The sequence below is a fragment of the Vollenhovia emeryi genome, unplaced genomic scaffold, assembly GCF_000949405.1.
Source record: "Vollenhovia emeryi isolate VEMERY1.0 unplaced genomic scaffold, V.emery_V1.0 DF939196.1, whole genome shotgun sequence".
Lineage (NCBI taxonomy): Eukaryota > Metazoa > Arthropoda > Insecta > Hymenoptera > Formicidae > Vollenhovia > Vollenhovia emeryi.
The window spans coordinates 8499-35301 of record NW_011967170.1 but is presented as its reverse complement, the minus strand read 5'-3'; the positions used below and the strand labels follow the sequence as shown (position 1 = coordinate 35301).

The window sequence follows — 26803 nt, the reverse complement described above, 5'->3', positions numbered from 1 at the left end:
TGTATAATAAATTAATCGCAAAAAATACGCGATGAGAAATATTATATTTCTTTTCTAGGCCAAGCGCATAGTTCGGTTGAACGTGCTGGACTTCTCGGCGGAGTGAAATTCAGACAATTGGAAGTCGATGAGAAACATAAGCTGCGCGGTGACACACTTGCCGAAGCAATCAGGAAGGATAAGGAGCAAGGATTCATACCGTTTTACGTAAGTTCAGCTTATCCGAAAATCGATTGTTCCATTTTTTTTCATTAAAAAAATCGAATAGAATCGCATAGGAAAAATTTAGCGTACTCTGTAACTCTGTAAAAAAGTAAAATAATATAAGATAAGTAAAGTATTTATGTAATAAAATAATATTCACAGAAAATTCTTGGAATATAGAAAAATATTGGTATCGCGCTTAACAATTCTTTATAAATAATTAACATTAATTGCAAGTTAAATATGATAATATAAGAAATTAGTAGATTAATAAACTTAATAAGAAATTAATTAATTAAAGAGAAATCAGTACTTCAGAGATTTTAAGTTGATTTCTTATCGCAGGCTGTCGCTACTTTGGGTACCACCGTTAATTGCGCCTTTGATCGTCTCGATGAAATGGGCATTGTAGCGAATCGTGAAGACGTTTGGTTGCACGTGGACGCTGCCTATGCAGGATCCGCTTTTATTTGTCCCGAATTCAGATATTTAATGAAAGGCGTCGAAATGGCAGATTCTTTCAATTTCAACCCTCACAAATGGATGCTAGTGAATTTCGACTGCTCTGCTATGTGGCTTAAGGATCCGACGTATGTCATAAATGCTTTCAATGTCGATCCTTTGTATCTGAAGCACGATATGCAGGGTGCCGCGCCGGATTATAGGGTAACTATTACAAATCTATTGGGAGTTGCTTTAAATTGATATCGTTCAATTTACATTATGTAATTAATTTAGAACATAATTGATGAAATACTGCCGTTAATAGATCTAAGTATTTTGTTACAGCATTGGCAGATTCCACTTGGACGTAGATTCCGATCTTTGAAACTTTGGTTCGTACTGAGGCTCTATGGGGTTGAAAATCTTCAAAAGTTCATCAGATCGCACGTCGCTCAAGCGCACGAATTCGAAGCACTAGTCCTCTCCGATCCTCGCTTCGAAATCGTGGGCGAAGTTCTTATGGGATTGGTTTGCTTTCGATTGAAAGTATGTCGACTAGTCTCACGGATTATACATTTGTCAAAGAGTCTTTTTTGAGAAATATCTGTATATATATCTAATATTATATTTGTTAAAAATATATTTACAATGCTTAAAGAATTTTTCAAATTAATAGAAGAATATGTATTAAGAAATAATAATTAATTGGTTGATGATTGAAAGATACCATGTGTACACAATTTTTATAATACCATAAGAAAATAACAGAAGCAATTTCATAATAATTTACAGGGATCCAACGAACTCAACGAAGCCTTGTTAAAGAGAATCAACGGGGCAGGAAATATTCATCTCGTTCCGTCGAAGATAAGCGACACGTACTTCCTGCGACTCTCCGTCTGCTCTCGATTCAGCGAGAGCAAGGACATACAGTATTCATGGAAGGAGATTAAGCTGAGAGCCAACGAGATCCTCGAAGAGCAGTCGGTTTCGAAGTGATGGCGCGCTCAGATAGCTCGCGGTTGCAGATCATTGGCGCCTGCCACTTGCAACCAATCTTAGCTTGAAGTATTCCCTTACACCCAGCGGCTCTTGAGGACCAAATAGGCTAAAGCGGTGACCTAGAGGTGGTCTCAGACAGATATGCGACAAAAATAGCAATTTTTGCAAAAATTTTTTCATTACAAACAACTGAACAATGCTTCCAAAATGCAAACCTTCGTTCGCCGTATACTACATTCCAATTTGGTGCATTGCGGCTTAAGTAATCAAATATTTATTGAAAATTAAAAAGTTGTTATGAATAACGACCGTTAAAGTTTTCGCTCAAATCAATTGCTTAATAGAGAATCAAATGTGACATCAAGTTAAAAAGTGCAGTATTTTAATGTTTTAAAGCCAGCAATATAGTTCATTACTCTAATATTGTATGCTGATAGAATTCAATAATTTACGAAATGGAGAAAATACATTAGTCTTAGGTTCTTAACAAGGATTATTTTGCACAAAGTTAATTTCTTTTCTATCTATACACATATGTATTTTCACGCTTATAGTTTATTAAGCAACGGATTAAATGTTCTACTGGTTATAAATATGTTAATTGTGGAGATGTATTTTGTTAAGTTATATTCCGCTAAGTGCTCAAGGTGGATACAACATGAAAACGTCGCCTCTTATTGTTATTTGAATGCGTGATGGTCGTTATATTGTTATTTATGCACGTGTTATTAAGCGTATGTCTGTATATTAAACATTACCGAACGTGTATTATAAAAAATAATTTATTAGGCAATGAGATGAAGCACCGGTCACAAAATTTTGGTAAGCGGGTGTCACACGTAGGGCAAAACCTCTAAAATATTGTACATTGTAAATTTTGTAAAGTGAGGCGCGTATATAAATCTGTTTAATTGTCTCATTGAGTAAAATGATTATTTTACTTACGTTAAAAGTTCCACGGGAAAAGGTACGTTTTAAAATAATTACTGCTTCAGGAATCGGTTATGTAGCCTGCTGGGATTCGTGTTAACAACATAATAGGTGTAATGCAATATTATGTGTCTCCTTGTGCCACTTTTGCTGGCACACTATCAATGTTATTGTACGAACTCCTTAAGCAACATCCTTGCAAGTACCTTACGTAGTGAAAGTCGCGCGTTGCCATTACAAAGTTGCGCACTGATATAAGCATAATTTTAGGCATGATATTAAAAATGTGAAATATCCTTTAAATCTTGTGTCTCATGCAAGCATGATACTTATTTATTATTTTGCAGGCGTAAAGAATTATGTGCGTACGCAAAAGATTTGCGTATATAATCATTTGATTCGTTAATTAATATATAAAGAGTGAAATACGGTTAATTCTTTCATTTCACGACAGAAAGTAATTTGCGAAACTGACTTTCCCACCGAAATGTTTACATTCCTTTTCACAAGCGTCTACGAAGAATTAATAAATCTTCTTTCACGATCCTACACTATTGTACACGTTGCAGTTGTGTGTAGATAAATGTTTTGAACGCATGTTGTGTGTATATGTCTGTTAGAAATATAAATGATTATAAACGTATTGTAGAGAAAGTTGTAAAGTCGACGCACATAACATACGTTTATCCTTCTCTCTTTGTACATCTGTTTTAGTTTCTTTAGGATTTCTCTCTAAAACTTACACTTCAAATCTCTACTTTCAATGCAAATATTCTCGAGTCACTGTGTTGTTGAAACAACATCGAAGACAAGTGCTTCTAATATTCTAATAATGTCTCTCAAGTGACAAACGATTGGAACGATAATAATAACGTATATATACATGTGTGCGCTAATACTTGCTGTAATGTTGTGCTGCAACAGAGACAATAATAGTAATAGAATTAATCAACAAGACACAGCCTGTCGAAAACGTTGACAACATACGCATATCTGAGGACGAGATGAAAAAGCATGTAAATTATTCTTAAGATTACTGCTACAATTAACTGATAACAACAACTCAAAATACAGAAGTCCAAATATTTATTTTTGTCAAATTATCAAAAGATTTTATTATTGCCAGACAACTAACTAGTTGAACAATAATTTTAATAATTTAAGCAAAAAGATGAAAAATATTAATCTAATGAAATCATTTCAGTCGTCATGGGACCAATGAATGATTTGCTATAAACAAACTGATTGTATTTTGGTTGTATATTGTTTGTTAAAATGTTACAAAATATATTATTAAATATTTTATATGTCAATGTGGACATTGAAAATTTAACTATTAAATTGTTAACGTCGACCAAATTAGATTAATAAATGTACCGAATCGTTCTCGTTTCCTTTTTCATCAATAATACCTTCATCTTTAAAAATATTTTCATTGAATGTAGAAACATAGGCATAGCAGTGCTTTGAATACAAAATTAATGAGATATTAGATATTGAAATATTCACGATTTGACGTACATCACATGTATTATTAAAAATCTTATTATTATTAATAATAAAATAACAATAAATTAATCATTCTTATGATTCTTATCATTAAAACATTTGTCAAATAAACTCGTCGGATTTATCAAAAATAATTAGAAATTGTTGACGTAATTAATCATCGACGATATAATTTACACAAGAGAGATCTTGATTTGTTCATTAATTTGATTAAAATGATTATAAATGACTCTTCAATAAAGTTTCTTTAATGCACAAGTAAAGTCATATCCCACATAGCACAAATGACTGTTTGCCGGCTGATAGTCGACATTTTTTAGTCACCTTGAAGTCAACTTTTTAAGTCGACATTTAGTCAACTATTTAGAGAATGATTTATTGTTGACTTTAACTAGAGACTGAAAGTCGACATTTTTAAGAAGTTGAAAGTCGCCTTTCGGTAAAGCGAAAATTCGACTAAAAAATATTTCTTCGTCTTACCGAAAGACATAAAAAGCTTTTCGTTATCTTCTTTCTTATTTTTTTCGATAAAGTGCAAAAATATGTAAAAAATATCTTTTTAGCTAACTTTTCTGGTCAATATGTCGACCCGATATATGGCGAATCGACGTCTCACTTTCCGCGTGTAGTACGATTGTCGCGACACGCACGCTCCTAGCTTGTTCGTGAATTATTAGTGTCTTCCTTATAGACGACAATCGTATCTGGACATGAGACATGTTGTATTTTTCGCGCGGCTACCAAATTAATACAATTTAATCTGTCGATTAATACAAGTTAATCAAGGAAACCTGTCAAATTTGTCAAAAATATAAAAGCATAATTACAAAATGTAATATATACTCTGGTTTATTGTCTGTTTTTTATTAAAACATATGCTAATTATTATTTAAGTTTAATTGGAGCATTTTCAAAGACTTGGTCATTGTAATTTAGTATATTATTAGGAATAGTATAATATTCAATCAATTCTCTTTATTTCTCTCCCCTTCCGGGGCTGGAAAGGCGTTTTTTTTTCAGTAAAAACGTTCCCAAAAACCTTTACATTTTATTTTTATTTTTTCCTATTTCCTACCTGGCCATTAGCGACCTTACATTTTTCTTTTTCCCCTCCCTCTTTCATTCTGTGTCCCTCTGTTCCTCCTTCCTGCCCCTCCCGTTCCACGCTCCTCCGGCTTCCCTCGTCCCGTCTTGTCTCTCCTCTTCCTTCGTTCCTCTCTCTCCCGTGTCCACCGTCCCCCTTCATTCTCCCCTTCTGTTCTGAATATGAAATTATATTATTTTCCTTATATTCCTATCACTTGCCTCCTTCTCCCTTTCCCTCTCCTCTCTCCTGCCGTTAGGAATAGTATAATATTAGGAATCATTTTATTTATATGTTTTCTTATATATTTTTCTTTGTGGAAACCGAAAAATATAATTATAGCAACGCCAGACTTAAGGAAAAATTGGTACGTTGAATCTGTTTTTCTGTAAAATATTTTTAATGTAAATGTAGAACTCTCCTACGACTCGTTGAATTTCAATTCTGCTGCCGTGTTTACAGCTTAATGGGACATTAGGAGAAATGCATCAGCGGAAACGTGTACAATCATAACCTGGTATTGCCTGATATTGACTCGCGGAATGAACGGAAAAACCAAAGACAATACTAGTATTATCGAACTTTTGCGATCTTCTCCCCACAGTACTGTCGGAACGTGTATGGTAAAACAAAATAGAGGTTATCCATTCTGATCCAGTGATTCTGCGGATTACAACGGTAAAACTATAGCGGAACGGCTCGAAAAAAAAAGCGGTATGTCTGTAATTGGCCGCGCTGGTTCGGCACGTTTCGTTTCGCTGAGTATTTCCGTGGCATCGTTACAGATGAAATAAAGTAAACAAGTCCTGTACTACTTTTCCCTCCGACAAACAGTTATCAAGATATCATAAGCTAAATATTGAAAAAGTTATCAATTTTCTCTCGAATATCTCAAAAAGTATTAGGCAAATCAAAAGACGTTTCCGACAAAACCTGTTCATATTAATTAGTAGAATAAGATAGTACAATAAGTAACAGGGAGTTCCATTTGAAAAAGTCGATGTAACCTTGACCTGACCTTGCCGACGCCACCCAAGGTCAAACTTCAGTAAATATATCTTTTTAACCCTACAACTCTCATACGAGACGTTTCACTCGAAAATGCTCTGTTTTCGAGATATTTCACCGTCCCGGTACTTTTTACTCACCCTGTATATTAATAATTGAGAGCAAAAAATGTGTCTTGCTTTAAAAATGGTAATTATATGACGAGATACCCTACTTCTTATCATTCGGATTCGGAACCGATTTTAATGAGTTGTGTGACGTTAACATCTCCTATTTACATACTTACATACAGGGTGGTCTAAAAGTCCCGGAACGGTTGAATATTCCAAGAAATTGTGGGTGGATCGGAAAACAGAAAAATACGTATTTCCTATTTTTGAAAGAGCTATCGAATGATACCAAAATTGACCCCCCACACCCACCCCTGTGGGTGGGGCGGGGGACAACTTTAAAATCTAAAATGGGAACCCCCACTTTTTATAACAGATTTGCATTCCACGTTAAAAAGTACGTAAATTTTAACACATGTTTCCTTATCATCTCGGGAGTGTCTTAGGCTATATATTATAGATATTGCGCACCTGGGGACTGCGCATGCGCAAATGATCACACACTGCGGACTGCGCATGCGCAAATGATCACAAAAAAATTAACAATATTATTTTGGACACACACAAACACTTGCGCGCGCACACGCATACGCACGCATACTTTATTTCATCGGCAAAGAGACACACACACGCGCATGCACACGCACACACACACACACACACACACACACACGCACTTTATTCTAACAAAAATTGTGGAATAACATGTATAAATAGACTACACACCATATATTTCATTGATTAAAGCAAAAATAACTAAAACAATGTTTTATTCTTTTTCGAAAATTTTTGAAAAACATAAATAGCTTTAAATTGCCGGGTGTCCCATAGAGAGTAGATAAAGCAAGGCAAACTGAATAGAAAAGTCTTATAACGTATAGCAAAATTCGCAATAGTTATCAAGAAATTAATTTTAATGTATGAGCGAATGAGAGCGCAGAAGGTGAACAATTTAAGCATTGAATTATAAGAGTGGATTAGGCATACTGGGGAAACCACTATAAAAAAAACGCACCATGCTATCTACCGCAAGGTGATAAGGAAATGAAAGCGCCTCATTTTCATGAAATAGAAAAAAAATTTAAAGAAAAAAGGAGAATAAATAATTTTTGAGGGAAATATGTTTATGTCTCGGGTCGCCCGTCCCTCGCGCTGGCCGCAACGCTCGCCGCCCGTTCCGCGCAACCGGAGGAGATCAGTGTTTTTTACTAAAAGCGTTGTATTTCGCGCGTGGCTACGGCTAAAGCAAATCAATCGATAATATTACATGGTTTCGAAGAACGGTGTACCGTATTATACGTCCTCATTCGCTTAGATGTATAAATTAATTACTCGATAACTATTGCGAATTTTGAAACGCAGCAAATAAATTTAATATCTAAGTTTAAACCAATTTAGCACTATTTTGAAATTAGTGAGATTTTTATTAAACACCATGTATATATGGGTGTGTGTGTGTGTGTGCCACGCGAAAGTCCGCGAGCGAAGCCGCGGGGCATGCTAGTACTGAATAAATACGCAATCTTTCTCTAATTTGGTGAAGCTCATTCCCGCAAACAAACGGGAATGTGTAAAAGTGTGCGAAGTAGGCGTGGAGACGTTGCGGCCGACGCCGCCGTACGCGCGCTAAGCGTAACAGTATAATAAATAACTCCTCACGCGCCTAGAAACGCCGAACGTGGCACGGCCACATCTCGCAGCGCGTTTGAATTGGGCGGTAAACCGGGCTAAGACAGTGTTTTTTTAATAATTAATGGCTCGCTAACTTTTGCAATTGGGAAATTGCAAAATAGTAGAGGACTCTTCGTGACTCAGTCTAGTCCGCTCTCTCTGTAAATAAGTGGTGAGATGATACGACCATCTATCGTTTTAACAGCGACAATTAGCTTGCGAAATTATTTCAAACGATAGCTGATAATCCAGTGCACGTGTGCTCGACGTTCAATTACGATATGTGATGTACTTTGTAGAACGGACCTGGGTGATAGCGCATACTTTGTCACTCGTCTTCGCACGTTCGAGCATTATCGGAGATCCTTGACTGGCGGTAGTTTGCAATATACATTTAATATTGTACTACGCGGTATCCTGGCAATAGCACAAATCGTGTTTAACAAGCAGTAAAGTGATATGAGTTTTGTTCTTATTCATTAAGCTGGATAAGTTTGTGTAAATAAACAGGTGCTACAAACTTAAGTAGTATCTCTATTTCACATAAAAAGCATAAGAACTTGCAACAATTATCAAGATCCTCGCTGAAGAGACTGGTATCGACTCATCCTCTAATATTACTACACAAGGTGAATTCTTAGGTAGGCAAATCAATTCCTATGTCGCTCGGACATCGTCCGACCATTTTACTCCGACCATTTTTTTATCTAATGCATAGTTTTCGAGATATTTCCATGTCCACATGTAAATTGACCACCCTGTATAATGTATGGTATAATATTGGTCCAATTAAATAACGTTTATTTCTAATTATTCTAATACGTGTAATTTGGAGGACAATTATATTCTAATTAAACATAATGCACGGAAAACTTTCATTTCAGGTACGCAATTACAACACGGTATAAAAACCACTCCAAATGTTTCTGTTACACCTCCAATACGGTTTTCTTTTAAAAATAATAAATTAAAATATTACAATTCGTTTCTTATAGATTATTGGTGAAAACGAATACAAAAAAGTATTTAAAGTTTGCTGCGAAACTTGAACGTTATTTGTAAAATATGGATTCCGATAGCTTCAAGGATTGCGCTAAAGAGGTGGCGGAATATATCACAAATTACATGGAAAATATTAAAGACAGGTAGATAACAAGCATCGAAAAATCGCTTAACGGTGAAACTGCATAAGTAATAATCTACGTATATTAAAAAACATGTTGAACACTTATTGTATATCTGTCATTGAGAAAGATAACTTTGTGTGATCGAAACGTCTGACGTAATTATTTATATTTCGATGTATCCAATGTTATACATTTCACACATAACGTCTTGTGTTGACTCCTATTGCTTCTTTCTACGTTCGTTTTTTATTTTACTATAGGAGTCTAATTATCTTTCGTGACTACGTATATTATTTTGTACTTTTCATATAAATATATCTAGTCTGTAAAAATATCAAAAATTCCCAGGAGAGTCTTGCCTAAGGTGAAGCCAGGATACATGAGACCCCTCGTGCCATCCGAAGCACCCCAAACTCCTGAACAATGGAAAGATGTAATGGCCGATATCGAAAGAGTAATAATGCCAGGCGTAAGTAATTTTTAACTACTCAATGGATCGGAAATCGCTGATCTAACAAAAGTATTATATACAATAATGACTAATTCAAGCATCGCGAAACAATAACACTACAATTAAAACACTAATGTACTTTATCATCAGTATTTTCGACTGTGGGCAAGAAATAAATTAAGATCAAATTGTTTAGGTTACTCATTGGCAGAGTCCAAAATTCAATGCATTCTTTCCCGCTGGTCATTCGTATCCCTCGATTCTAGCCGATATGTTAAGCGCAGGTATTGGGTGTATTGGGTTCTCGTGGGTAAGAGCATAAAAAATGTGAATGTTTTAATCGTACCTATTACTAGAAGATCCACATACATGTTTTCCAGTACATATACTATGAAGTTTATAAAAAAATATTTATTTGAATTTTTAAGAATAATAAAATCTGTTTTCGCAATAGATAAAAGACTAAGTTACTAATGATAACAAGATCCCATTATGCAAAATAAAATATAATAATTTTGAAAAATGAAAGATAACATAAAGCAAAAAATATATCGAACACTAAGATTAAAATATTAAAGACACGCTATCCTCTTGGTCACTTTTCATACCAAATTTCCTGAATTCTAGTTCGTGAGTCCAGCTTGTACTGAACTAGAAGTGATCGTACTGGACTGGCTGGTAAAAATGTTGGCCCTGCCCAAAGAATTTCTTTCCTGCACCGTTGGAAAAGGCGGTGGCGTCATTCTAGTAAGAGACACTTTACCAATAGCAATACATTAACAAAAAATATCTGAATATGGGGAAGAAATGCTTATTTCTGAGACTGACATTTTTAAAAGGGAGATACTATTAAGCGAATATGGGTGAAATTTTCACTTTCAGAGCAGCGCTTGCGAAGGGACTTTGGTAACGTTACTAGGTGCGAAGAATAAAAAGCTTAAGGAAGTTAAAGAACAGTATCCTAATATGACGGAAAACGAGATTGTCGATAAACTAGTCGCATATTGTTCGAGTGAGTATTACTGCGATTATTTCCCTACAGAATATGTCACACAAAAATTACAGGAGGTCTATAAGATCGAAACAAAAACGAAATTCATTGCTTGTTCAAATGTCTGCCCAAAAGCGAATTTATTTATACATTTTGAGTTATAAGGACGCTTGAAGTATTAAACCTATTATAAGATAATTGTACATAAGAATAGAAAGACTATATCGCAAGAGAACAAAATGACCTCGGCCATTCGCAACTGAAACTTTACAGAAATAAAACTGATAGTCGTAATTAATAAAATTTATACATTAGAACACATTAGGAACACCAAAATTCCTAAGTGAACAGCATGACCGATAAAACTATAAATGAATTAAGAATTATCCAACTATTGGTCAGAGCTAGTTCTTCATAACCTAATAATATTGTCTAAATTTTTGTATACTTATTTCAAACTTAATAAACGCGCATCGATTTTTTACGGACTTAAAACATAGTTTTATTATTCGTTGAAATATTAAATTCACATACCTAAATCGATAACAAGTTCATTTCTTGAAGTAAAATTTACATACAGTTTAGTTTTGTAAGCAGAAGTTACTCTAAATTTAAATATTATACATATATCGACAATGTGTAAATTAACATAATGTACACGGAAAGAACAATGTAGCTGCTGTAGCTAAAACTTAGCAAAATAGGGACAGCTAATATTTTTAGTTGTGATAGCTCAATATTTTGCTACGACAGCAAACCGTTTGCTGTCGCACCTAGTACAATAGGCACAGTAGCAAATTATTGAGCTATCACAACTAAAATATTAGCTGTCCCTATTTTGCCAAGTTTTAGCTACAGCAGCTACATTGTTTTTTCCGTGTAGTAATAAGAAAATGTATGGTTCAAATCAACATTGCAGATTTCTTAAAAATCAAACAATTATAATAAATGAATCACAATAACAATACGTGACAAAATATTGTATTTCCTAAGGCCAAGCACATACTGCGGTTGAACGCGCTGGACGTATGGGAGGAGTAAAATTAAGACAGTTGGAAGTCGATGAAAAATATCAGCTGCGCGGCGACACGTTTGCCGAAGCAATCAGAAAGGATATAGAAGAAGGATTTATACCATTTTACGTACGTCTAGTTTGTCCGATATGTCTTTATCGATCAAATACTCTGTTTCTTCCAAATTTTATTCCTTTAAAAGATAACTAGAATCGTAGAGAATTCACGAAGAAAAAAATAAAATATCCAAAAATTTCTCCGAAATACAACTTCTTGAAATATATAATACTTTTAGAAATTTAATGTTACAATATATTAATTACAAGATCACGCGAAATATGGTATCGCACTTAATAATTCTACTCCATAAATAATTAACGTAACGTTTCCGTAACAACAAGAAACTAATATTAATTGATATCAGGAAGAAATTAATTTATATTAAAAAGTACAAGTTGATTTCTTATCACAGATTGTCGCTACTTTGGGGACGACTGCTAGTTGCGCTTTTGATCGTCTCGATGAAATTGGTATTATAGCGAATCGCGAAGACGTTTGGATGCATGTGGATGCTGCTTATGCAGGTATAGATTAATTTCCTTCTTCTATGATAAAAGTAATTATGATTTCTTCAATTTATAAAATAGAGCTAAAACAAATCCAATTGATTACAGGATCTGCTTTTATTTGTCCGGAATTCAGATATTTAATGAAAGGTATTGAAACGGTAAATTCATTCAATTTCAACCCTCATAAATGGATGTTAGTTAATTTCGACTGCTCTGTCCTGTGGCTTAAGAATCCGACATATTTTACAAACGCTTTCCATGTGGAAGCTGAGTTTCTAAAGCACGAGATGCAGGGTTTGGTGACAGATTACAGGGTAACTATTGTTAATACAGTTCAATTTGCATTATCTGATTAATAAAATCATTTTAGGAAACACTTGATGAAACCTGTCGTTAATTGACCTGATTGTGAGTGTACTTTGTTACAGCATTGGCAGATTCCACTTACACGTAGATTCAGATCTCTGAAATTATGGTTCGTGATGAGGCTTTACGGGATCGAGAATCTTCAAAAGTACATTAGATCGCACGTCGCTCAAGCACACGAGTTCGAAGCATTAGTTCTGTCCGATCCTCGCTTTGAAATCATAGGCCAAGTTCTCATGGGATTGGTTTGCTTCCGATTGAAGGTAAATCGGTTGTATCGATAATCGTGTAGCGCGACAGATGCGCCAACCGGCGGCGCCTTCTTAGTAGGGCTTAACGAAATTTTTTCTTTACAACAAGTAGTACCCAATGAACACCGAACATAACTTACGTTGCATTTATTTTACAATTTCTGACTCAATAGTTAAATGCAATATAACACATGGGTTATATTATATTTGCATTGTTAAGTGAGAAATTGTGACTGCAACGTAACTGATAAAGGTTTTTTCCCGTTCTGAACATGTACCCGATTATTCTATACTGTTACATCGATGTTTTCACAAATATATTTGCAAGAAAGTCTCTCTTGACAACTCCTATATGGATGTATATGCAATATTAATTTATTTAGAAAAGATAATTATAATATTTAATTCTCAAATACACAAAAATAGAATCTTTCAAATTAATGTATGAATGTATTTAGAAATAATATTTGATGAGTTGAATATTAAAAAATATACAGTATATTTGTATAAAAACGTCAGAAAATAGCACAACTAATCGCATAATATTTTACAGGGATCCAATGAACTCAATAAAGCCTTGCTAAAGAAAATCAACGATGCAGGAAACATCTATCTCATTCCAGCGAAAATAAAATGCACATACTTCTTGCGATTCGCCGTCTGTTCTGAATTCAGCGAGAGCAAGGATATAGAGTATTCATGGAAAGAGATCAAGCTGAGAGCCAACGAGATCCTTGAAGAGTAATCGATTTCGAAGTAATGGCGCGCTTAGATAGCTCGCGGTTGCGCATCATTTGCGCGTACCACTTGCAATCAGTTCTAGTTTTGCGTATTTTCTTATACCTATCGGTATTGAGGGTTAATAATAAAATAGGCTAAAATAGTAAAGGATTAAGGACAGTCGGACAATGAGACAGAAATGAAATAAAAATAATTTTTTTCAAATTACAAATAATTAAACAATGCTTCACACAAGAATGTGTACTTTACAATCAGAAAGAAGTATGTATTATTGGCGAGAATTGACGCAGAGATCTTTTCGATCGATGCAAGAGTACACACATGTAATATATTTTCTTCTGTCGGCTAAAGAAATTTCTAAATTACCAAAATAGAAATATATCAATGCAATAAAAAATGTCGGATATAAACTACGTTAAAAATAAATAATGGAAGGCATTTAATAAGCCAGGGAAATATATATTATTTAAGGAAGATAATAAAATAAGAAGATAATAAAACAAAATAAGAAAGATAATAAATAATAAATGAATACAGCTCTCGCGAATAAACAATCAATGAATAAAAGAGCTGAAAGTCTTGACAAGGCGTTAATGTCACAATGATAAAAGTTCAGTTTATTTACAACATGAAGAAATTGTAAACGTTTCGGTCTTTCTTTTACTTCTTTTACTTCCATTTATACACTGAGGATGGTCTAATCTAAAGAAAGACCGAAACGTTTGTAATTTATTCATGTTGTAAATAAACTGAAACTTTTCTCATTGTGACACTAACACCTGGTCAAAGATAAATTAAATATCGGTATACGGGTTAAATAAAACACATACAGTTTTTAAATTATTTTTATAAGTAGTGACATTTAATAATAGAGGCAAAACAAAAATATATTATCACATATAACTAAAAAAGAGAGCAATATAAGAATATATTTGAATAAATGTTAAAAAATATACAGACAGATATTAAAAATAACCCAATAGATTTTTAAACAGTAACAGAGCTAATTTATCAATAAATATTTTTCTCAAGTTAATATTCAAATTAATCCTCAATTAATTGCATATACAACATCGTTAAAAATTGACGTTCATACTGGACCATATGCTGGTACTAGATAATATCAAATTAGTTAAACATAAAGAAATATCACGTAGAAAATAATATTTCAATTTACCAACCGATATCTCAACACAAATGTTCATCATCAAATTAATGAACTATCTATTGTACTTGATGATTGCTATAATTTCACTTGACATTTGAGCAAGGGCGATTGGTGTCTTGTCTGATAGTGAGTTAAACTGATCTCTTTTTCAGTGTAGGGGTCAAGAAAATATTTGAATGACTGGATGACAACGATCACTGATAACAAGCAGAAAATGTATAAATGGGATAGGTAAAATTAACAACTGTGAGGCGATGTTTTTTATCGTTGACCAAATTTGATTAATAAATGTACTGAATCGCTCTCATTTCTCTTTTTCATCAATAATATATTATTTTTAAATTAATTCTATTAAATGAAAATATATGGGTATAGCAATGCTTTGAATACAAAATTAATGAGATATTAGATATTGAAATATTCATGATTGAACGTACGTTCGTCGCATGTTCCAATAAAAATGTTCTTATTAATATAAATATTAAAATAATAATAAATTTATAATTCTTATTCTTGTCAGTAAAACATTTGTCAAATGAACTTGTAGGATCGGAAATAATTAGAAATTGGTGACGGAATTAATCACCGACAACGTAATTTACACGACAAAATCTTGGTTTATTAATTAATTTGATTAAAATAGTTACAGGTTACAGTGTAAGAAAATGGACAACCGACACAACCGGCAATTTTAATTAGAGAAAATTTATTCTTGTTACAGTTACAAGTTTCTGTTTAATAAAATTGGTTTAAGGCACAAGCAAAGTCATTATTGCCTAATTACTACTATTTTAGCGATAGATAAGTAATGTCGATATAAAAATACTATTTTGACATAAAACTGCCTTAAAAAAGAAAACAATTTGTATAACTTTGTTCGTTAAATTATAATATAAAATTATATTTTAAAAGCTATTTAGAATTTAAGAAGAATAAAGAAAGTTTATACACTTACAATCCAAACAACAAATTAATACGTTTCTTTTCTTTACCATCAGAAATAATTATGCATTACTCATAAGAATGGATACAGAAACCTTTTCTACCTTGTCTCGTCTTGTTTTGTCTTGTCTTGTCTTGTCTAAAGTGGAGACTTTATCGGCAGTGCTTGAAAATGGGTGTAGCGGAATAGTTCGAAAAATGAAAATGGGCGTAAAGCGCTGGAATCAGTCGAAGAAAACGGTATCAAGTAAAACGCCGGCGTGGCCGCTTTCAGGTTTCTCTCTGCCCGAATCTAAATGCACGTTCTTAAACTCACTAAAAACAAAAAACCATGTCGCAGTCAGTTTGTCCACTACTCTACATATATACATACTGGTGGAAGGCAAGCTGAAACTGGCGGACCAATCAAAGTAGAGAACACTATTCGCTCCACTCACCCTTGATTTTCTCTGTGTATAATGGCATCTTAATCTTTCCACATGCTCTTGTACCATTAGTATGCTAGTAGTGAAGCTGCATGGCATATAACTGTACTTTTCGACAAGAATGAAAGCCACAATGAAGGGGTAGAAGTTCCGCTACAGGTGTAACGAAAAGTTTTGCCGGAACGCACTCGTGCAGCGCTACCGTAGGCGCTGTAGTAGCAGTGTCCTGCCGGAACGCACTCATTGCACTACTAGCTATATGTCACATTACGCTTAAATGTCTGCTAACAGATTTTGCTCGGTTTTTGACACGATTTTGACATAAAACTCCTTCCCTCGGTTTTTGGTGTCAAAATTGCTAGCGCATTATATCCGCATTATTAGCAACACGAAGTGGTCGCTGACATAAACGCTATAATGTTTAATGCCAACTTGGCGACAAAGTGCTTGCAAAATCTTTACCGGGATTTTATCGCATTTTTTTCCGAAGATACGAAGTCCTATTATAAATCTAATTACGAGAATGGTATCTATGTCGAAAGGGTAAATGTAGAAGGGGATCATGTTAACTTTATCTATCAACATATGCGCAGTTGCAAAAGTCAAGATGAAAGGATGAGACGCATAGAGAATCAGAAAATAAATAACTATGCGTATATTAGAAGACGTGATACTTCTTGCACTTATAATATAATTGGATTGCCTACTACATGTATAGACTACGAGAGACTGGTAGGACATCGTGTATATGTTATTTCCACATATTATCTGCTAATGTTTTGTAAAAAATACTCATATTTTCACTTTATGCTGCACGATTTTGTGATGACATAATGATTTGGTATTATCTCTTATTACAGGGACATAATGGCGGTTGCAGTATTTCAATATCGTCATGTCTGCAAGAACCAAATTATATTAACTCATCAGACTGTGCATCCACAGAGATCATCGATCATACTTGTGTTGGTATGTAACATTTGAATTGATAAATAAGGTATTATAAAAGAAGATCAGAAATGATCACAGTACAATTATTTACTTTGTAGATTTCGAGTTTCAAGAAGCCGTATATCCAATTAGGGTGTCTATACATGAGGTACTGAATCCTGGTAGAGTAACAGAAATATGGGCGCGAGATTCTGATCGGTGGTTTTTATTATGGACCGGAGGAAAGCAATTTGTCCGCTGCGAATCACGAGTGTTTTCCCCGGCTTTACGGGCCTGTGACTTTAAAACTAAAATGCTCAGATTGATATTGCCGCATTACGATTACAGAACCACTGACACACGGATAGATGCTGTGGAGCTCATCGGAACGTCAGAATTGATTCAACCTAAAGATCCTAAACAGAGTCTAGCTGATCTATTGAAAGTTATCAATCGCAGCTATCCTGACCGTGAGGATATGCATAACTTCACACCAGATTACAAAACTGCGAACTTGGATATATATCAACTTATGGACAAATTTTCCGACTATTGCATTATGCGTAAAAGGTATTGTAATCTTCGATAGTAAGTGATAATCAATTTTTTATTAGTATTAACGGTCAGTTTACTTCAAAATTATTTTTAGCAATTTACGTTTAAATAACGGAAAGTTGGAAAGTATCGCACCCTCTCCAAGTGAATTCAAGGAGCACCAGCTTTGTGATTTTTCTCAGCTTCCTGTAAAGTGTTCAACGCATTTAAAGAAGTTGCTTTCTTATAACAATATTTGTTATAATATCGTCAATTAAAATTTTATATTTTATCCTTGCAGGATGAGATGATACTAAAAATACTGGAATACTTAGATTTAAGGTCATTGTGCCTTATGAGCATAACGAATAAACGGTTCAATGATTTAACACGAGATCTATCGCTTTTTAAATATTTAAATATACAAGATTTGCGCCTTTATAACGAGTCTACCGATAATCCTGTTAGTAATTTAAAGTGTAAAATTCTATCTCACTTGGAATCGAGATGTGAACACTTAAAACAGTTGGATCTTGTAAAATGTATCGTGCCTAGTACACGTTTCATAACATTTCTTAAAACTTGTGGCTCGAAGTTAACGTCCTTGCGATTAAGTTTTTGCAACTATAACAACGATATCCTCTGTGAAATTGGGAAAACGTGCAAAAATTTGACAGGTACAATTACGATTTTAAAGAACACAGATAATTTATGCCTGACTAATCAAACGCATTTTTCAGTGTTAAATTTCAGCTATTGCGTTGATTATGATTTTCACTATGTGGACGAAGGGCTTTTGTACCTCCAACATCTAAACCTTTTAGAACAATTTACCTTTCAACATATAGAAATCCCTAATACACAAAGATCCGTTGAAATCTTTTGCAAAATACTGCAAGGAAAGCACCGATTGCGTTATTTGCATTTGAATAGTAAAGGAAAGGTAAATCTGAACGCAGTAATAATAAAGTTACGAGATAAAGCATTGTTTTCAAACTTGGAAACGATAAAGTTATCGAGCTGGGATATTGATTCGCCATGCATAGCTGCCCTCGCTGAGTTCAAGAATTTACGAATGCTGAGCATTAGCAAAACGTATGCTGGATTTTCTCTAATATATTATTATATTCTTTATCGTAATTTGTATGTTTACTCTTGCAATTATCTTGAAATACATAGTGCGTGATTTTTCTCTTTGCGATAAATCGCAATAACGATATGGTTTATTTACAGAGAAGTCAATAGAATCGATAAGGATAGCTGGCGTAGATTGTTTTCTTCCTGTCGAAGTCTGGAAACAGTGTTTTTGCCGGATCTCAACGGTGATATCAATGAAGCACTGACGCAATGTAAAAACCTAAAAGATTTACGGTTTCGGACATTATCTGAGATTCCCGAGAGAGTAGCAATTCTCGAGCAGTTTCCTGAACTTCACATCCATGTTAAGGAATATACCATTGTTGACAAATTGCGGGAAAAATATCCACATGCGTCCATCTGTGTATGTGACGATTATATCTGGGACCACTGCATCTACCAATACAGCACGGAAAGTTAAAATAATGTAGCTGAAACGTTGCAATGTTGAACGTTGAAATATAAATATCTTTTCTACGTTGTATCTAGGTTAATGTTCGTACATTAACATTTATATTGCAGCAACGTTAAACAGTCTTGAACAAATTATTATGTTTTGACACTCAAGTAAATACTTAAAAAAGGTACAATTATGAAATGTATAATATATGTTGTATATGTGTATTGTATTTGTGTGTAATATATATTGTATATGTGTATTATTATTGTATTGTAGTTTTATGTTTTAAATATATGAGAATTTTATTATTGTGACACTAACACCCAGTCAAGGCTCTTAGCCCTTTTATTCATTGATTGTTATTCGTCAGAGCAGTATTCTATTATTATTGTATATGTATATATGAAATGACGCGTAAGATCCCCCCAACAACATACTAAAAATAACTATAATAGGAGGGGAGACCCCTTTAATGCATAACTACCTAATCTACTTATTAACATTTTGCGACCTAACACGTTACTCGCATGTGTTCCATCTTTAAATTAATTTTTAAATTACAGAAGCATAACTGATAACGATTTAATAACGAGGCAAATAAGAATTTTATTTATTTTATTTCAATGCAACAATTTTTCTTTAAGTCTGGCGTTATTGTAATAATATTATTTTACAAAGAGAAAACACGAGGAAACAGAAATACAGAAACGATCCCCGAGCGGTCACGCAACCAGCTAAAAGTTGTACTTTTCTTTCTAAATTATTGATACAGAAAGATATCGTCAATGCTAAATAAGAAACGATAAAAGGCATTTAAAAATCAAGAAAACTATATATTCTTTAAAATGAATAAAAGATTATTGTATTGAATATCCAAATATGTGTTGAACAAAATACATAATTCTTTTCAATTATTTTTTACAAATGGAAATATTTTAACAATAAAATGCAAGACAAAATATATTTACACAAATTGTAATTATTATTAAAGAAGATGAGAGTAAAACAAATAGAAATGTATTTGTATAAATGTTCAAAAATATATAGACACAAGTTATTGAAAATAACTCGATAAGCTTTAAACAATATTGAGCTAATTTATCACTAAATTTTTATGAGTACGAAATACAGTTACATGAATTTGCTGATACAAATCTTTCAGTGCGTATTGTTATATTAGAACTTGTAACGTTACAAGTTGCAAAAGATTCTTATATTAAAATCAAGTGTGGCTCCAAGAAAGACAGGATTAATTACTCGACCTCTGAACAGCTTATCCATGTTACCTTTAGCTTCTCAAGTTGCTCGTATATAATAGATGTATGTATATTATTGTGTTATATTCATGTTAGAGCATTAACATTACTCATAAATTGGTACAACACATCAGTCGATTTGTGGCATAAGAGCATACGCATGATTTAGTTTTGTACACTAGCAATCACTGACGTTTTCTCATATAAATTTAGACACATGTAGAACACATACTTATACATGTTCCATGTATAATATGTATATGCAAAATGTGTAAATTATGTTGACATGTTGATAAATTCATGTGGAAAGGTATTAGTGATTCCTAGTGTACGTATGTACACACATGCATTTGCTATTGTTAAAAGCTACCCAAGTAGAACAAGTTAATCACAAAAACGTCAATGTGACATTAAAATGACGAATTTTACGTCATAAAATGATCGACATCAAGATTTACTTCGCAATGACTGACTAATGACACGCTGTTTTATGATATTCGTGACGTGTATAATAATATATTATTACAGATTACATGATCAGTCATATATTATGTTTGTCTTATATTACTTCGATTTATTTTTGATGTATAATACTTAATTAACTTTGCTTGGTAAAACGAGATTAACTTTATAACATTTCGATGTCTTAATGATGTCACAAATAGGTGCTCTCGGTGGGCTATTTTGACGTCACCATGATGCATAAAAAATGATCGAAAAATGATGTCATCTTGATGTTTTCATGACCAATATGTTCTACTTGGGTAAAGCTTTTAAAGGTGGTAGTGTATAGCTTATTGTTTATGAGTCACATGACAATGTTCTATCCCGCTCTTGTTTCTTAAAACTTTTTAATGCGGTAATTTGAATTGCCATTCGCCATCGTTCGAACGTTTTCGTAGATCCTCGGCTAGTGGTAATTTTTACCGTTAGACATTTTCGACTTTAACATTGTACTTCGTGATCTCCTGGCAATAGCATGAATCATGTTCAGCAATCAGTAAAGTGACTACAAAAGCGATATGAGTTTTATTATTACTCATTAACTTGGATAAGTCTGTGGAAGTAAACAGGTGCTACAAGCTTAAATAGTATCTCTCGTGCGAGTTTTTTCACACAAAAATATTTACATAAGAACTTGCAACACTTATCAGGATCTTCGCTGAAGAGACTGGCATAGTCGCATCTTCTGATACTATTACACCAGGTAAATTTTTATTTGCACGAATCAATTCCAAAGTCTCTCAAACATCGATCCGTCATGAAAAAGACAATGCATTTTTAATTTTTCTAATAATCGTTTTTGAGAAAATTGTGTACCGATCGAGTATAATGCTTGAAACATTTTTATTTGTTGCAAAAATGCACCAAAAGAATTTTAAGATATTCCACATGGTTTTCGAAAACAAGAAATTAAAATAAATTACTTAAGAGAGAACAAACTGTAACAAGAATATTAACATTCCACGTGTTGTTCCAATATAAATTCCATTATGAAAAAAACAATGTATTCCTGTTAGTCAATATTATTATTTAATTTAATTTCATGTAATTTCATTTTTATAATGACCGCCCAAAGCTTAATGCCAAAATTAACGGCCAGGAATGCCGCAAAACTGTACACTACAATGCTCACAGCGGTTTACCCCTCGTCACTTATCGATTATAGGATAAAAACAGTACAAAAATATTTACAGCTTGCTGTTAAACTAAACCGTTATTTGTAAAAGATGGATCCAGAGAGCTTCACGGATAGCGCAAAAGAGATGACGGAATATATCACAAATTACATGGAAAATATTAGAGACAGGTAGATAACAAGCATCGAAAAATCGCTTAACGGTGAAACTGCATAAATAATAATCTACGTATATTAAAAAACATGTTGAACACTTATTGTATATCTGTCATTGAGAAAGATAACGTTGTGTGATCGAAACGTCTGATGTAATTATTTATATTTCGATGTATCCAATGTTATACATGTCACACATAACGTCTTGTGTTGACTCCTATTGCTTCTTTCTATGTTCGTTTTTTATTTTACTATAGGAGTCTAATTATCTTTCGTGACTACGTATATTATTTTGTACTTTTCATATAAATATATCTAGTCTGTAAAAATATTAAAAATTCCCAGGAGAGTCTTGCCTAAGGTGAAGCCAGGATACATGAGACCCCTCGTGCCATCCGAAGCACCCCAAACTCCTGAACAATGGAAAGATGTAATGGCCGATATCGAAAGAGTAATAATGCCAGGCGTAAGTAATTTTTAACCACTCAATGGATCGGAAATCGCTAATCTAACAAAAGTATTATATACAATAATTCAAGCATCGCGAAACAATAACACTACAATTAAAACACTAATGTACTTTATCATCAGTATTTTCGACTGTGGGCAAGAAATAAATTAAGATCAAATTGTTTAGGTTACTCATTGGCAGAGTCCAAACTTCAATGCATTCTTTCCCGCTGGTCATTCGTATCCCTCGATTCTAGCCGATATGTTAAGCGCAGGTATTGGGTGTATTGGGTTCTCGTGGGTAAGAGCATAAAAAATGTGAATGTTTTAATCGTACCTATTACTAGAAGATCCACATACATGTTTTCCAGTACATATACTATGAAGTTTATAAAGAAATATTTATTTGAATTTTTAAGAATAATAAAATCTGTTTTCGCAATAGATAAAAGACTAAGTTACTAATGATAACAAGATCCCATTATGCAAAATGAAATATAATAATTTTGAAAAATGAAAGATAACATAAAGCAAAAAAATATATCGAACACTAAGATTAAAATATTAAAGACACGCTATCCTCTTGGTCACTTTTCATACCAAATTTCCTGAATTCCAGTTCGTGAGTCCAGCTTGTACTGAACTAGAAGTGATCGTACTGGACTGGCTGGTAAAAATGTTGGCCCTGCCCAAAGAATTTCTTTCCTGCAGCGTTGGAAAAGGCGGTGGCGTCATTCTAGTAAGAGACACTTTTCCAATAGCAATACATTAACAAAAGATATCTGAATATGGAAGAAATGGTTATTTTTGAGACTGACATTTTTAAAAAGGAAGACACTATGAAGCGAATATGGGTGAAATTTTCACTTACAGGGCAGTGCTTCCGAAGGGACTTTGGTAACGTTACTAGGTGCGAAGACTAAAAAGCTCAAGGAAGTTAAAGAACAGTATCCTAATATGACGGAAAACGAGATTGTCGATAAACTAGTCGCATATTGTTCGAGTGAGTATTACTGCGATTATTTCCCTACAGAATATGTCACACAAAAATTACAGGAGGTCTATAAGATCGAAACAAAAACGAAATTCATTGCTTGTTCAAATGTCTGCCCAAAAGCGAATTTATTTATACATATTGAGTTATAAGGACACGCTTGAAGTATTCAACCTATTATAAGAGAATTGTAACATAGGAATAGAAAGACTATATCGCAAGAGAACAAAATGACCTCGGCCATTCGCAACTGAAACTTTACAGAAATAAAGCTGATAGTCGTAATTAATAAAATTTATACATTAGAACACATTAGGAACATCAAAATTCCTAAGTGAACAGCATGACCGATAAAACTATAAATGAATTAAGAATTATCCAACTATTGGTCAGAGCTAGTTCTTCGTAACCTAATAATATTGTATAAATTTTTGTATACTTATTTCAAACTTAATAAACGCGCATCGATTTTTTGACGGACTTAAAACATAGTTTTATTATTCGTTGAAATATTAAATTCACATACCTAAATCGATAACAAGTTCATTTCTTGAAGTAAAATTTACATACAGTTTAGTTTTGTAAGCAGAAGTTACTCTAAATTTAAATATTATACATATATCGACAATGTGTAAATTAACATAATGTACACGGAAAGAACAATGTAGCTGCTGTAGCTAAAACTTAGCAAAATAGGGACAGCTAATATTTTTAGTTGTGATAGCTCAATATTTTACTACGACAGCAAACCGTTTGCTGTCGCACCTAGTACAATAGGCACAGTAGCAAAATATTGAGCTATCACAACTAAAATATTAGCTGTCCCTATTTTGCTAAGTTTTAGCTACAGCAGCTACATTGTTTTTTCCGTGTAGTAATAAGAAAATGTATGGTTCAAATCAACATTGCAGATTTCTTAAAAATCGAACAATTATAATAAATGAATCACAATAACAATACGTGACAAAATATTGTATTTCCTAAGGCCAAGCACATACTGGGGTTGAACGCGCTGGACGTATGGGAGGAGTAAAATTAAGACAGTTGGAAGTCGATGAAAAATATCAGCTGCGCGGCGACACGTTTGCCGAAGCAATCAGAAAGGATATAGAAGAAGGATTTATACCGTTTTACGTACGTCTAGTTTGTCCGATATGTCTTTATCGATCAAATACTCTGTTTCTTCCAAATTTTATTCCTTTAAAAGATAACTAGAATCGTAGAGAATTCACGAAGAAAAAAATAAAATATCCAAAAATTTCTCCGAAATACAACTTCTTGAAATATATAATACTTTTAGAAATTTAATGTTACAATATATTAATTACAAGAACACGGAAATATGGTATATCGCGCTTAATAATTCTACTCCATAAATAATTAACGTAACGTTTCCGTAACAACAAGAAACTAATATTAATTGATATCATGAAGAAATTAATTTATATTAAAAAGTACAAGTTGATTTCTTATCACAGATTGTCGCTACTTTGGGGACGACTGCTAGTTGCGCTTTTGATCGTCTCGATGAAATTGGTATTATAGCGAATCGCGAAGACGTTTGGTTGCACGTGGATGCTGCTTATGCAGGTATAGATTAATTTCCTTCTTCTATGATAAAAGTAATTATGAATTCTTCAATTTATAAAACAGAGCTAAAACAAATCCAATTGATTACAGGATCTGCTTTTATTTGTCCGGAATTCAGATATTTAATGAAAGGTATTGAAACGGTAAATTCATTCAATTTCAACCCTCATAAATGGATGTTAGTTAATTTCGACTGCTCTGTCCTATGGCTTAAGAATCCGACATATTTTACAAACGCTTTCAATGTGGAAGCTGAGTTTCTAAAGCACGAGATGCAGGATTTGGTGACAGATTACAGGGTAACTATTGTTAATACAGTCCAATTTGCATTATCTTATTAATAAAATAATTTTAGGAAACACTTGATGAAACCTGTCGTTAATTGACCTGATTGTGAGTGTACTTTGTTACAGCATTGGCAGATTCCACTTGCACGTAGATTCAGATCTCTGAAGCTATGGTTCGTAATGAGGCTTTACGGGGTCGAGAATCTTCAAAAGTACATTAGATCGCACGTTGCTCAAGCACACGAATTCGAAGCACTAGTTCTGTCCGATCCTCGCTTCGAAATCATAGGCCATGTTCTCATGGGATTGGTTTGCTTCCGATTGAAGGTAAATCGATTGTCAAAAATCGGTTGCATCGGTAGTCGAGTAGCACGACACAGATGCGCCACCCGTTGTCGTCTTATTAGCAGCGCTTAGTGGAATTGTTCGTTTAGTAGTAGTAGTATGTAACTCTCTTGTAGCAGCAACACGCTGCCTTAGTGTGACCTGTACAGTAAAGGTTTTTTCCCGGTCTGAACATATACCCGATTATTTTATACGTTACATCGAGGTTTTCACAAATATATTTGCAAAAAAGTCTCTCTTGACAACTCCTATATGGATGTATATGCAATATAGTATTTATTTAGAAAAGATAATTATAATATTTAATTCTCAAATACAAAAATAGAATCTTTCAAATTAATGTATGAATGTTTTTCGAAATATTTGATTAGCTGAATATTGAAAAATATGGAGTACGTTTTTATAAAAACGTCAGAAAATAGCACAACTAATTCCATAATATTTTACAGGGATCCAATGAACTCAATAAAGCCTTGCTAAAGAAAATCAACGATGCAGGAAACATCTATCTCATTCCAGCGAAAATAAAGTGCATATACTTCTTGCGATTCGCCGTCTGTTCTGAATTCAGCGAGAGCAAGGATATAGAGTATTCATGGAAAGAGATCAAGCTGAGAGCCAACGAGATCCTTGAAGAGTAATCGATTTCGAAGTAATGGCGCGCTTAGATAGCTCACGGTTGTGGATCGTCTGCGCCTGCCACTTGTAACCAGTTCTAGTTTTAAGTATTTTCTAAGCCAGGTTAATATTTTTTCGCAATAAATTTTCTGTATTATTAAATTTGCCAGATACGGTGAATAAATATCACTGATGTTGTTAATTACTGCTGGCGACTTTTGAGAGTATTCTCATTAGTAGATACTGACTATCTTGACAACGCATAATTGTCGATACTCAATAAAATTAAAAATTCGCAGCATTCGTCTCTCACGTTCACAATGTATGACCGTATGTGATTGATTAATTATATATAATTTATAACAGGAATTTCTAGTGGTTCTTTGTTGAAATTTATTGTGGAAAACGGAAATACAAGATACACAATTTAAATTAATTTTTCTATGTGTTTGTGATCTTGA

General features: G+C 33.5%; 4 protein-coding genes across 10 annotated transcripts in view; all 4 read left to right on the top strand.

Annotated features, from left to right (window-relative positions):
- Positions 1 to 3966, top strand: part of LOC105562055 (aromatic-L-amino-acid decarboxylase-like) — a 13649-nt gene extending 9683 nt beyond the window's left edge. Inside the window, exons 7-10 of the mRNA XM_012012556.1 lie at positions 59 to 207; positions 550 to 870; positions 994 to 1194; positions 1441 to 3966. Of these exons, the coding sequence (XP_011867946.1) occupies positions 59 to 207; positions 550 to 870; positions 994 to 1194; positions 1441 to 1647 (878 nt within the window). The 3' untranslated portion in view covers positions 1648 to 3966. The remainder of the gene's footprint in view (positions 1 to 58; positions 208 to 549; positions 871 to 993; positions 1195 to 1440) is intronic.
- Positions 3967 to 8092: 4126 nt separating this feature from the next.
- Positions 8093 to 13639, top strand: LOC105562056 (aromatic-L-amino-acid decarboxylase-like). Of its 3 annotated transcripts, none has more exons than XM_012012558.1 (11): positions 8095 to 8591; positions 8958 to 9107; positions 9438 to 9558; positions 9737 to 9850; positions 10168 to 10287; positions 10423 to 10552; positions 11525 to 11673; positions 12017 to 12128; positions 12219 to 12427; positions 12542 to 12742; positions 13284 to 13639. In XM_012012558.1, the coding sequence occupies exons 2-11, from the start codon at positions 9028 to 9030 to the stop codon at positions 13473 to 13475; spliced, it is 1428 nt and encodes a 475-aa protein (XP_011867948.1). In that variant the 5' UTR covers positions 8095 to 8591; positions 8958 to 9027; the 3' UTR covers positions 13476 to 13639. The 3 variants fall into 3 exon arrangements, with proteins under 3 accessions (XP_011867949.1, XP_011867948.1, XP_011867947.1); XM_012012557.1 differs by having other exon boundaries at positions 8095 to 8603; XM_012012559.1 differs by lacking the exon at positions 9737 to 9850 and having other exon boundaries at positions 8093 to 8603.
- A 2550-nt stretch (positions 13640 to 16189) lies between these two features.
- On the top strand, positions 16190 to 19176 carry LOC105562058. 3 transcript variants are annotated; one of them, XM_012012561.1, is made up of 7 exons: positions 16201 to 16738; positions 16867 to 16975; positions 17056 to 17506; positions 17586 to 17679; positions 17772 to 18147; positions 18211 to 18565; positions 18704 to 19176. In XM_012012561.1, the coding sequence occupies exons 1-7, from the start codon at positions 16424 to 16426 to the stop codon at positions 19026 to 19028; spliced, it is 2025 nt and encodes a 674-aa protein (XP_011867951.1). In that variant the 5' UTR covers positions 16201 to 16423; the 3' UTR covers positions 19029 to 19176. The 3 variants fall into 3 exon arrangements, with proteins under 3 accessions (XP_011867950.1, XP_011867951.1, XP_011867952.1); XM_012012562.1 differs by having other exon boundaries at positions 16656 to 16738; positions 17056 to 17105; positions 17285 to 17506; positions 17772 to 18565; XM_012012560.1 differs by having other exon boundaries at positions 16190 to 16738; positions 17772 to 18565.
- Positions 19177 to 21211: 2035 nt separating this feature from the next.
- Positions 21212 to 26544, top strand: LOC105562059 (aromatic-L-amino-acid decarboxylase-like). 3 transcript variants are annotated; one of them, XM_012012565.1, is made up of 11 exons: positions 21216 to 21470; positions 21994 to 22073; positions 22404 to 22524; positions 22696 to 22809; positions 23128 to 23247; positions 23382 to 23511; positions 24488 to 24636; positions 24981 to 25092; positions 25183 to 25391; positions 25506 to 25706; positions 26174 to 26544. In XM_012012565.1, exons 2-11 carry the CDS (start codon positions 21994 to 21996, stop codon positions 26363 to 26365), a joined length of 1428 nt encoding a protein of 475 aa, XP_011867955.1. In that variant the 5' UTR covers positions 21216 to 21470; the 3' UTR covers positions 26366 to 26544. The 3 variants fall into 3 exon arrangements, with proteins under 3 accessions (XP_011867956.1, XP_011867955.1, XP_011867954.1); XM_012012564.1 differs by having other exon boundaries at positions 21961 to 22073; XM_012012566.1 differs by lacking the exon at positions 22696 to 22809 and having other exon boundaries at positions 21212 to 21470; positions 21961 to 22073.
- The last annotated feature ends 259 nt before the right edge of the window (positions 26545 to 26803 follow it).